The sequence below is a fragment of the Aptenodytes patagonicus genome, chromosome 1 (assembly GCF_965638725.1).
Source record: "Aptenodytes patagonicus chromosome 1, bAptPat1.pri.cur, whole genome shotgun sequence".
NCBI lineage: Eukaryota > Metazoa > Chordata > Aves > Sphenisciformes > Spheniscidae > Aptenodytes > Aptenodytes patagonicus.
The window spans coordinates 159025404-159038361 of NC_134949.1; the positions used below are offsets into that span (position 1 = coordinate 159025404).

The window sequence follows — 12958 nt, forward strand, 5'->3', positions numbered from 1 at the left end:
AGTGGAGTTTTTGAATGCTTGTAGTTGGCAGTTGAGGTGAATTTTTGTCTGCTCTTTAATAAGTTTAAAAAAAAAAAAAAAATTACCTGACTGGAAGCTATTCAGATCAGATGCAAGTTACGGATGTAGCAGTAGCCAAGAAGTGACTGTAAGTGGAGTAGAGGATGTTAGTTATAAAAGTACTTGTGTAATTTACTGGGCACTGTGTCTGGGAGTGGGAAGCACCTGGATATGAAGGGAAGGTAAGAACAGAAAGGATGAGATAGCAAGATGAAGGTTGACTTGTAGGTGCCTGACTTTTGAAGTACCCTAAATATGAAAAGCACAAGACTGGTACAAAAGTATTTGTTTTCTTTTCTTGACCGCACATTTAAATCTCTTTACTCTGGAAATAGCATCAACAATTGTGATTCCAGGTACCAAAATAGATGTCTGTTTTATAAACTGAGGCTAATGTGGCTTTCTGCCTATGTTTGTATTACTGAATGGGAGGTAGAAATACTGCAGACCTATGAAAGGGAAGAACCAAGCCAATGGTCTCCTCATGGTTGCTGCACAGAGATAAATCAACAGGAAAGGAAAGCTGTTGGTTTTATTTCACAGCAGCATAATACTGCCACCTCACAGCACTGAAAGATCATCTAAAAAATGCTATTGGGATTTAATCTGAGTTTACTGCAAAGGAGTAGCTAGTCTTTTCTTTGTGGCCTTCTTCCTGGTCCCATGCTCCTATACCTAGTTTGGTTATAGCCAGCAGATCTGCACACGGCCACAAGATGGTCGTAGTTTTGGGGTTTACCTAGCAGTATAAAGTTCTAATGTTCATTTCCCTGCTTGAAAACAATTCTGATGTTTTTTTTTCCCCAAACTGGACTAGTTTGAGGCTGTGTTTCTTTGGATGCTAATGTCTATCAAGAATGAAGTAGGTTAATGGATAGCAGGTCAGAGGGTGGGCTTCACGGAGCAGGAGAAGGAGGTGTTTGGATGTCTCCTCTGGGACAGGTGTAGTAAAGTGCGGGTAAGCGCTCAAGCCAAATGAACAGCTCTCGCCTGCTCCTGCCATTTGCCTCAAGTCATGTCTGGCAGTCTTCTTGTAGTACGGTAAAACACAGCAGTTTGTGTGCGCTTGGGGAGAGGGTTGACTTCCCTCACCTTGCAGTCAGAGGAGCCTCAGAGCTGGAGGAAGAGGGAGAGCATGCAAATGGAGCAGAAAGGGGAGGATGGAGAGGAAGCAGGACCCCCTGCTCTTGGTGCGCTCAAAATAATAATCTGGCACAAGGAGTCCTGTGAAACCATACCCTATATCTTCTATTAGGGGTAAAGACTTCTAGCTCTTGTATCTTGTTTTTGTCCCAGTCTCCTCTCCCCAAACTAAAATGCTGTTACTAAATATAAAGAAAAGTTTTAAATCCTTCATGAAATTAGGGAAGACTTCCCCCAGTCCTTGCGGGGAAAACATGCTCTGCAATCAGAAAGCAAATTGGAGCTGATTCTCTCAACTGCAGGCCTTCCTCAGGTTGTGAAATTAAAGATGAGTTCAGTCTGAGTAGTCTCTGCTCTCTATGCGATGGACTTTTCGTACTCCCCCCCTCACCCTTGCTCTGCATAGCTGAGGGGAAGAGCCATAACTGAAATGTCAGCATTAATCTTTTCTGTAACATCCAGCATATACTTTAATAAACAAAAAATTTCGATTATGCAAATACTATGCTGCTCTTTCTACCAAGAAGAAACAAAACAAGTTTGTTTATTCTATGACTGGCTGTTGCTCAAGTCCTTTTAAAAATTGTCTTTTTCCTTGTGTGTTTCTTTTTCTTTTCAGTCACATGAGAGGTGAAGTGAAATATTTCCCCGCCTTCCCATTTCTGTAAATGATTTGTTCAAAAGGAAGAAATAGTGATTAGTGCGATAACTTTTTAATGCTTGTGACTTCCATTACACTACTTGTGATTTTGGGGAGCTTTCTTCCCTTGGTTGCTTACAGCTCAACTTTGTGTCAAAGCTGTAACAGACTTCTTCCTTTATGCAGGAAAAGGCTGATAAGAAGTGATAACTCTTAGGACATAGATATCTGTACAGTAGTGCTGTTACTGAATTTTTATTTTTATTTTAACTTTAACCCAATTTTTTGTTGTTGTTAAATATAACCAAAACAACTATTCATATTTTAAATATAACCAAAACAACTATTCATATTTTATTACTAAGCCTTGGGTTTTGAAAATCTTCAAAGTTATTTTTGAATAGGATTTTTCTCCCCAACTTAAACACCTAAAAATCAAATGCACAAGTCTGGACTAGTGACCTTGGGTTCCCTCTATAAAGAGTGAAGCAGGCCAAAAATTAACTCTGCCTGTTGCTTTCCAACAACTAAAAGGAGTTTTGGGTGACTAGCTCAAACTTGCGTGTCTAATTTTTAGACCTTTGTAAGGAGAGATGAGTCGTACTATTCATGTTTGGTCTGGAAGAAATGAATGTTTTGAAGTGTCAGTAATTGCATAGTCCTTACTTGGTTTAGGATTGAGCTTGAAGCATGTGGGATGTGCTCTGCTGCTTGGATATCAAAAATCACTCTCCTTCTCGGTGATCTTGCACCAATGAAGAAACAACTTTTCTCATGGTCACATCACGGAGAAACTTAAAAAAACTTTAAAAAGGTGATTTTAAGTGGAAGTCACCAGCTGCAGGAACAGGACTTTTTTTTTTAGCCTTTCGGGACTGTTTGGTAGGAGTTCACTGAATAAGTCAATTGAAAGTTCATCTGATTTGTTATGAGAATATGCTTTCCTAGAGGCGCAGCTCATTTCATGCCACTTGGCTAAATTTGTTATGTGTTGTTTCTGTCAGTCTAAATGTCTGGTTCGCTTTCATTTAAGCCTTTGCAGTCAGACGTTGAGAGAGTCCAGTCTGCTGGAGAATTTCTTTAGTCCTGCTTGAAATTGATTTATGTACGCTAATAGGATTAATCTTTCTAGGAATAGATTATCCTTGAATGCAGATGGTCTTTTAGCCAAAATGGAGGTAAAGCTGTTTCTTAAAATTCATCCACCAAAACTACAGTTTAGTGAACCATAGTGAAGTTTCAGTTGTACTTCAGAAGAGCTGTAAAAGTTTGTTTGGAAAGTGAAGGAGGGAACGGCTGTTAATTTTGGTCTTTTTTCCTTTTGTCTAGACATGAACAGAACATTTCCAGATAATGTAAAATTCCGCAAAACTGCTGATCCCTGTTTGCAGCATACACTCTACAACGTATTGGTAGCATATGGGCATCATAATAAAGCAGTAGGATATTGTCAGGTATGTAATCGCTGGTTTGGTTTTTTTTTAACAATGCTGCATTTCACCAATGGTAATTGTTCTTGCCCATTTGAATGTGTGTTTTTAGAAGCAGATCCACAAACTATTTCTGTTTTTTAAAATGTCCCTCGGAGGGGGGGAAATGAATCTCTTCAGGCGAGTTCAAATGTCCTTGTGAGTTTCTCTGTGGCCTTTTTTGTAGCTAGCTTGATCATGTTTGGTTCAATTTGTTAGCTGCAAAATAAATGTTTTATCACACGTGGTTGTATCAAGATTAGTTGCTTTGGAGAGGAAGAGAAAGCGAGCTTGCCTTTCCTTCTTCCTCCCTCCTGCCATCTTTCCCAAAACAGTCCTTGGTACATACAAGGCATCATGAGATCTCAATTTCCTTTGTTTTCACTGTCACGTTTTTCAAAATACAGGAAGACCAGCATTCATGTGACATAACGTAGTTGGGGGCGAGGTAGCATTTATTTGGTGCCATCTCCCAATATAGACAGGCAAATAAGAAGAAAACTTGTTTGAAATTCAACCTGATATTGCTTAGAAGGCAGCTCCTGTCGCCACTGCCAAGTACTGTAAAGTTTCCTGTGGGACACAAAGAAGATAAAAGTTGATTCATGACAGTCAAGAAAAAAGCGGCCATCTTTAAGGATCATAAAGAAGCAGGAACTGTCATCAGCAAAATGTGTTTTCAGTTCACTTAAGTCCTCTCCTCTCTCCTCCCCTTCCTCACCAAGGAGATGTGTGCTAACCTATACCTCATGTTAGTTGAGAAAGTTAGTACAGTAAGTACAACTGTTCCAAAGTTAAAAGAATATGAATTGTATTTATTGAAATCTGGAGAGGAGAAGACTTGGAGAGACTTAAACCTAGACTGAAGTCACTAAAAAAAATTCTCTTTGTGTATCCCAACCAGTTTTAATACATAAATTATTTGAAGAATGGGAGTAAAAGAAGAATGATTTTTTTTATTTTCAGTATTATGTATTTATTAAAATACAGTTTTAATATTTTGAGAATAACAGAAGGGGTAGAATTATGAATACTCTCTTTTGCTCCTATATAGAGGTAATTATACACACAAATACACACAACTTGTAAACCATGCTAGCTTCTACCCAAAATATATGTCCAACTGTTACTAAAAAGTTTTGGTACATTAACTGTTTAATCTTTGCATTTTAACTTGGCATTATGAACACTGGAGATGAAAGAAGATGACTTAAAAAGCCTTATGTGATTTCTTTTCACCTCTGGTCTCCTCACAGGATGATTGTTATCTTTTCTGGCTAAATAATTAGAACATAAACCAAAGGTCAACATCAGCTTTCCAAGGCATGTTGTAAATCAAGCAAAGTTTCAGGAAATCATCTTTTCTGCTAGTGAAGCAGCAGACTTTATCAAGATAGATATAGTGATACCCACTGCATGATAAGAGAGAGCCTGTAAACACTAGAAAACTCAGAGTGAAAAATGGAATTTTTTTTTCCAAGCGTTTTGCGGAGCTTTTACTGACTGAAGGCTCTTCAGGGGACATTTTCATAATGCTAGTGCATTTGTGGTACTTACTGGCACTTAAGTCTCCCATCTGGGAGTGTATTAGGCTTTGCGTTGTCATGCTGTGACAGTGGTACGGTGTTGCCTACCCTGGTATAACCAGCAAAATTCAGTGTCCTGTGAACATACACTCCAGAGTAGTCTTTTGTGCATGCCATGTTAAAAGCCAAACAGTCTCTTGTCACCATAGATACAATTACTAAGCTAACTGTCAGCATGGAAACAAATAGTTGCCTTCCTAACTAGAAGGCCAAGCACCGTGTAAGGCCATGCAAGGTCTATCCAAGCCATTTGTGTAACAACTGCTGTAGTGACTCAAAGCTTGACAATGAAACATGGGAGAGGATGCAGTGTCCTAATACTTCCATGTTCTGGGAGTGTTGCAAGGCCTTCTGAGACGGGACAGGTGAGTCAATTCTGTTGAATGCAAGAAATGAGATCTCAGTTCAGAGAGGAAGTTGTAGCTTCCAGAAGCTGCAAGGGGCATTCTTTTTGGTAGCTGTCGTCTGGCTCACAGCCATAATTAGCAGCACTGCAGGATACCCAGAGACAGTGGTGCTGCCTGCGATGATAGACATGCTGGAGAAGTCCAGCTTGGAGGGAGAGAGGACAGGGAGAAGGCCAAAGACAGGGATGAAACCGAAGAAGGCAATGTAATCAACACCAGCCTTCATAGCCTGTAAATATTTAAAGATAATTTTCTGTTAGCTTAGGAAGACTTTGGGGGGGCTTGCACCTCAGAGGCAGCTTTTGTATATTGTCGTACTGATGTGCTGTCTATGTTATTACGGTTGTCAGCTTGTTTATGATGGAAGAGACTTACTTAAAAAATGCTTAAGAAAGTGGACTACTGTGCATGTAAATCAGTTATATTGCCATAACTTAGCAGTGTTATGGTGGATACAAGAAAAAAGTGCCCGAGACAGAGGCAATGTGTTTACAGGGAATACCAGTTTGTGACCCGTGTGTTCTGTATGTCACTTCTCCAGTCCAAGAGTGTCAATAACAGTTACGAAAATTACACAGTTGGAATTTGGCCAGTCATGACTTGACTACTTTTCACAAACTTTCTGGTAGCTCTTGCAATGCCCCCACCTCCCAGTGTTTACCTTCTGTTTGCATGTTGAAAGGCAGGAGCTATAGCGGCCAGTCATTGCCTAGCATGTGGAGTACTAGAGGTATTATGGAAGCAAATGATTTGTACGCAGTCATTTGAGTTAAGCAGCAGCAGCTTGTAAAAGCTGCTGGAGCTGCAACTGTTTTACTAAAGAGTGTTTGGGTCAGGCATTCTCCTTCTGCAGCCGCACTGTCTACCTGCAGGTGTGTTGTGTTCGTACTGCACATCTAAGCCAGCTGTGTTCTGGTCAAAGCAGTCTTCAGTTACATTGGGAGAGGGCTTTAGGATTTAAAAAAAAAAAAGAGGAAAATTGAAGGTAAATTATAGACTACTAATCTTTTTCTTTTAATTTTCTTCTCCTTGATCTTTGTTAATAATTCTTGTTAGCTGTTGTCATGCAGGTTCAACAGCTTACTCAACCGGTGGCCTTTATTACTAGATTTTACTTAATATGTCCACTTTATAGAACTGTAGTAATTTAGCCCTTAATTGAAAGAAATAAACTAGAAACTCTTAAGATAAGTGTATGCATCTTAAAACCCTTCTTTCTATTTCAGGGTATGAACTTCATAGCTGGATACCTGATTCTTATTACAAAGAATGAAGAGGAGTCCTTTTGGTTGCTAGATGCTCTTATTGGAAGAATATTGCCTGGTATGCTAAAAACATATAGTTGTATTCATATATTGGAGCTTGGCTTTTATTTTATCTTTGCATTCTTCTCCATTTTTAGAGGTTTTAGATGTTAAAATGGACTTGCATGGACTGAAGATTTTCTAGGGTCCTGAAAACACAGGGCAAAGACACAGCACGCAGGCAAAACTTGTCTGTTTTATAGTCAGATTTTAGTCTTGATGCAGTGGTTTATGCGTATGTTAATTTGCAGTCTGTCTTCTCACTCCCTACTTATACCTGTTAGGTAGATGTCTTCCTATATCAGTATGATGCTGGGGAACAGGACTTGGCAAAGGTGTCTGGGATTTGGCAGTTATGGTTGCAGGAATATGATGCGAGACACAGATGAAGCAGTGATCACAGAGCAGAGCAAAGGTGGGAGATGTGCACAGTTTGAGCACTGAGCTTAAAGTAGGAATTCCCAGTGCCTTGGCAAGAGGCAGGATGAGCTTTCTTCAGGGGTATTTGGCAAGTAGGCACGGTAGTTTCTGCTGTCCCCTGCTTCTGAGCAGGGATACCTTGGGCACTTTACACATTGTGATTTTGCAACAAAGCAAACAAATGCCAAAATCCCTGTCTGTGTCTGTATGGGAGGTTCTTTTCAAAGCTCTGTTATAATCAATGGTGATCTAGCCAGGCTGGTCAAAAAAGTCTAGAGGGAAATTCAGCACACCCTAAGCTACAGACAATATCTACATCTGGTCAGTTCAGTAGCGCTCTAGGTTCCCTTGCCTGGATCTCTGGGTTTGCAGGAGGTGTTTCCACAATGAATTTTGCCCCGTGTATAAGCTGAATCTCACTGCATGCGTGAAGTAGTTTAAAACCAGAAGCAGACATCAGGCACAGCTATGTTTTATACTCCTGAGAAATACATCTGGCAATGTTCTTTCTTGGGATTTAACTGTAGAGGAAGAATGGTTTCATTGTGAATTCCCATCAGCATTGCACAGGACTGACTACAGCTACACCCTTAATGTAAAGCCATACTTAAAATGGAAGACTAATTTTTCTATAAGGAGGCTTTGAAATTCCCTATTGGCCCAGTTTTGTTTTTGAACAGATCTTTATCCCAAATGTTTGGAGACTGAATTCAATATTACAGCATCAACTAAGTGCTGGTTGAGGACATCAAAGTTGATACTTTTATTTCTGTTTTGTTGTTTGTTTGTTTGTTTAATCTTAAACAAGAACAGAAAAGTATATAATTTCTGATTCCTTATTGAAAGACTGAGAAAGAAGGAAAAAGGCTGAGGGAGTCTTTTAATGCTTTTGAACGACTGTAAGAAATTATCTTTCATGCTGAATACACTGTGTAGGAACTCAGGTTTTCCTTGCATATGGGCAGTGGTTGGACTTCGTTCGCAGATTGAAAGAGAAGAGACAGGCAGGGAGCGCTATGACTTGTTGAATCAATCTGCAAACATTTGAGGTTTTGCAGCCTTGAAGTTTACTTTCAAGCTATAAAAATAGTTGAAAGAAATCAACTGTCTGTTGCTCTTGTTCAGCCTTGAGAGCTATAAGCTGTGCAAACAGGTAGCAGACTTGAGGGCTGCTGTCTGCCACGTGACCTGCCACTGGCTGACATGGGTGGATGTCTTTCCACTGACATCACTGTGAGGAATAAGGCCTCAGTAAAAGGCAAGTTTCATTGCAAAGTGAGGTGTGGCAACTTTTGCTGTTATCTTTTTGATAGTCTTACATGTTTTTATTTGGGGCAAGGGAGTAGGTTGAGAATTTTTTATTCATTGTTTTTGGTAGGGAACTTACTTTAGTTTGTCATGAAACCTTTAGTTCTTCTTGTTTATCTTCTTCTACGCTTTGCTGATACCTAAATGACTAAAGTTGCTCTTATTTTTCCCTCTTAGTTGTTGAATTTATCTTACGCCAGTAGCATTGGTGATGAGAAAAAAACTCATAACATGAAGGGCAATTACTGTGTATAAAGATGTACATTTACTTAAGTTATATTTATAGATACATTTTTACCACACTGTAACAAGAGTCTTGTTACAGACTTTGGCCTGGGTTCAGTACATCCAATACAGGTATCCATCTGAGGTGCTGAAGTTAGAAATATACGTGCTTATGTTTCTTTGATAGTCAGTGGGGAAGGGGATATCTGATCAGAATTGGTGATCTGAGTGTGACCTTTTCCCCTCCACAGTCGGTTTTAAGAGAGCTTGAGGTGTCCCTTCTAGCTTGGGTGCCTCAACAAGAGCCCAAGTTAGGTAGTATGAATCTTTTATGTAGTAAATTTTTTTTTTTGAGTAATACAAGGCTTTATTATCACAAAACTTGTTGCTGATGCTATTTATTTTTTTTCCCCAAATTTTTTTTCCCTTTTATTCCCACTACCCTCCTATATCATGCTTGAATTGTATATTTATAAAATCCAAAGCATGACGGATAAAATAATTGGTATAATTTTAGTGAAATAGTGTGTGTGTGTATATGTGAGTGAGAGAATCGGACAAGTAGACTGTATCCATAAAGAAACTTACTCTGGTAAGTAAGTACTGCCTTCCTGTTAACAGTGCAAGGTACAGCTCATTTCAGTTTAAAGCCCTATAATTATTTGTTGGGGAAGCAGAGAGACCTTGTATGTCCTCCAGATCTTCAGAGGGAAAAGTAGCAATCATTTTTTGTTGGACGCCAACAGTTTGATCGGCCAACATTTTTTTTAGTTTTGTTGCTGATGCTCTTTTCTTGATCTGTTTGCATTACAATCTACATGTTTTCCCCTTTCATTGCAACAGACGGGCCTCCAGGTCATGTTCTCATTTTCGAGTGTGTCCTGTCACTGCCAGTTGAATTGGTGGTGATTTAGGACAATTTAGAAATCCCTTCTCTGCCCTCTGCAGTGTCCCTGTGAATGCTTCCTTCCCCCTGCCCCCACACATTTAATTACATTAAACAGCTGCTCCAGTACCTTGATGCTGACAGCGTTTTTTTGGTCAGTAGATGAACCAAGCCAGCCACAGATCAATGTCATTGATTGAAAAATGTAGAATGTGACAGATGGGAGCATTAGTGGCAGCTTTCTGGGGGAGTGACAGAGAAGGGCTCCCTAAGCTATGGTTCACCTCCCCACTTGTGCTGTTTTTTAGGTCTGGGGGGGAGGTATGTACCATAGGACATGATGAAGGTGTGACTGCTCCACCCACTAACAGGAGGGGGACAGCTTGGGAACGGGACCCCATCAGTAGAAGTTTTCTGGCTGAATCGTTCTGTTCTGGCTGTGCTAACTCCATTTGGGTGTAAGAGAGAGCCAGCAAAAATTACTGTTTGGTTTGTTGGTACGTGGAGTTAGGTGCATGCCGTTCATCTGGCTGAACGTAGCACTGCTGGGTACAGCTGGGTGAGGCCAGAAAGATCCTGCTTCTGCTGAAGGCAAGCCTGTAGTCTACTGCCTGTTGTGTCTGTCAGCTGCTCAACCAGGGATCTGGAGGGATTAGGAGCATATCTCATTTAAACGCAGCAAGGGGGAAGAGAATTACTTGTTTAACTGAAGTTTTGGGTGTTACCAAGATCTTTTATTCCCAGGTTCATTCAAAACAGATGGCTGGAGCAGACAGTATTGCCCACGAGAAGCAGTATGGATTCAATTCAAGCTCAGAGTGGATGTGTCTGCAATTTCTATTCAGCATAGATCTAGTGTTTCTGTTCTGTTCATAGCTCTGGTTCTTGTTGAGAAATTTTTTTTGTTCTGTTGAGGAAATATTGGGGAGGTTGCTTTAGAAAGCATCAGGTAGGTGGGAACTTTTAACTGTGGTACTTTGGTATGTAATTTAAGGAGCATATTTGTCATGTTTTACATATCTGTGACTAAATGGTGAGTTTAAGAGAAGAAAAACTTGAGAATTTGAACTCACTTTAGCATGACAGTTATGCTTATATATAGCAGAACAATTTTTTTTTTCCTCCACTTCAGTGGTTCTCAGTCTGAAAACAGCAGTGTTTATCAAGCTATGCTCTGATTAGTCTACTAGACTATTATACTGGAGTTATTTATGCTTACTGAAAACCAGTTGTAGAATGACTTCTCCAATGGTTAAGAGAGGTCTTATGATTTCTGCACTAACCTGTTCACGGCCAATTTTATATCCTTATATTCTTGTGCCAATGCTGACTTCTGGGGGTAAGAAAAGTCCTCCTCTCTTGTGCTTACCTTTCATGTATTTGTAGGATACAGTCGATTCATTTTACAGTTCTTTTGTATTACTGAGCTGCTTCAGTCAAACTCTTCTCTTGCATGAAACTCCTCTGTTCCTGTTTTAGCCTAATAATTATTTTGTGTGCTGATTCCAGTTCAAATTGATTTTTTTTTTTTTTAAAACTTGATCACAACGGCACTCTTTTTTTCAGTGGGAAATTTTCTAGTGCCTTGTGCAGTGGCATTATTTCTCTCTTTTCACAGCTGAAAGTGTTTTATTTGAGAGAGGAAAAACTGTAGGATTTCCCTTGCCTTTTTTTCTTTGTGGCACTCTGGTTTTGATTTGTGATCTCAGTAATAATGCATGTGCTATTGCTCCTCTCTCATTGTCAACAAATGTTTTTTCCACAGCTTATAGGAATTGCTGTCACCTTTTTACTGAACTTTATTTGCACATTCTTGTCCTTGTTATTTTAAATATCATCATGTCTCTCTTACTCCAATCTTTTCACTATGTTACTCTGTTGTGCTTTGTGTATTGACATGGGACAGTATCTCTTGGTTTAGGATTGTTAACAAATACCAGCTTTTTCTTTTTCTCCAACATTGTTAATAAAAATCTTGCATTAGGTGTAGCCTACAAGCATTCTTCAAGGATCAGACTAACAACCTTCCTTCAGCCTGGTACTTTTTAGCCTTTTGTTTTTTAAAATTTTTTTACCCACGTGTACTGCCTGGTTGTTTATCAATAACTAAAAATAAGAACAGAGTTTTGAATGGTGAAATAGTCACAAAAGTAGTAGACTACACTGAACTAACTGGCATTATCTGCAAGGACACAAGGTGCAATGCGAGATACCACTTTGGTGGGTAGCTTAGCAACTGCCAGTTAAGGCAAATGTCTGCATGTTGAGATAATAGATAATCTAACACATTTCTGTTTTGAGCTCTCTGCGGTTCTCAGTTGTATCAGCCATAGACTTTCAGGTACTGTTGTGTAAGAGATTAGGAATAGTAAGAGACATGAATATTTGAACTGAATAATAACATAGTTACGTATCAAACACTTGTATATCCTCCTCTTTTGAGTGATTCATGTTCCAACTTTCTTTAAAGTCCCATCATGCAGACTTCTAGGTTTGAAGGGGAGGGCCGCTTGAGAAACACAGAATGCTGTACTACCCAACACAGAATGCTGTACTACCTTTACAGTATTTCTATTTAGACTGCTAGCTTTTAGTTGCAGTTAAGCATGTATTTAGGTTGTTCTTGTGGCTGAATTTATTTTAATACCCTGATTGGGTATTGCCAGGGAACCTCTGAATGCTGAACTGGCTAGGCAGCTGTGTCTTTTAAGACCTGCTTCTCCAAAGAGGAGTGGAACCTTGTTTTAATGTGAAGCATTTTATTCAGCTGTACTAGACCTGAATAGTAGTAATGTTGAGCTGAATTTGCAGCCTGTGAAGGAGACCATCATGATGAAAAGCATGTGCTTTCACAGATAAGACTTGAGTACCACAGGCATGTGCCTTTGGTGTAGAAAGCTCCTTGCAAGGTTAGGCATAACATGCATGACCTCATGTTTGCAAAGTAGTTTTTGATAACCAAGCTTTTTTTTTTATAGCACCATCAACCCAGAAAGCTTCAGCAGATCAATCAGTTCTGGGCTGTTTGCTTATCTTCCTCCTCTGGTAGTACCCAGGTACAGGGCCGTGAGCTGGCAGAGTTCTCGCTCATCCTTAGAGAGTTCCTCTGTGATCGCATGTGAAGCCGTAGCAATGCGCACCTCTGAAGTACGACATCACGTCTACCACTAGGAGAGAGGAAAGTTTGGCTGGTAGGCTGAATAATTAGGAATTTTGAAATACGGGATTCTGACATGTTTTACTGTTAACCAGCAGCCATGATGAAAGCATTCATCTTTGAACATTAGAGGTCAGTTGCATTTACCTAGGAATTAAGCATGCAGTGTCCTGTTAAGCTGAAGGTGGAATGTAGGAGTCATCATGTGCCTGTATTTAGAAACCATGATAAGCCTGAAATGCTTATTACTTACAAATCTGAACTGCAAGGGGATTTGGGAGACTTGAGCAAGGAGGAAATGAGTAACGGATGTTTTTCTTCTTTAAAATGATACATATATCTATACTTTCGGA

The 12958-nt window shown here is 39.6% G+C and overlaps 1 protein-coding gene across 2 annotated transcripts in view; it reads left to right on the top strand.

The window, feature by feature from the left end:
• GRTP1 (growth hormone regulated TBC protein 1) overlaps window positions 1-12958 on the top strand; it is a 39303-nt gene that overhangs the window by 13289 nt on the left and 13056 nt on the right. For both annotated transcript variants that reach the window (XM_076360647.1, XM_076360654.1), the window contains exons 4-5: window positions 3173-3297; window positions 6532-6628. In XM_076360647.1, the coding sequence (XP_076216762.1) occupies window positions 3173-3297; window positions 6532-6628 (222 nt within the window). The remainder of the gene's footprint in view (window positions 1-3172; window positions 3298-6531; window positions 6629-12958) is intronic.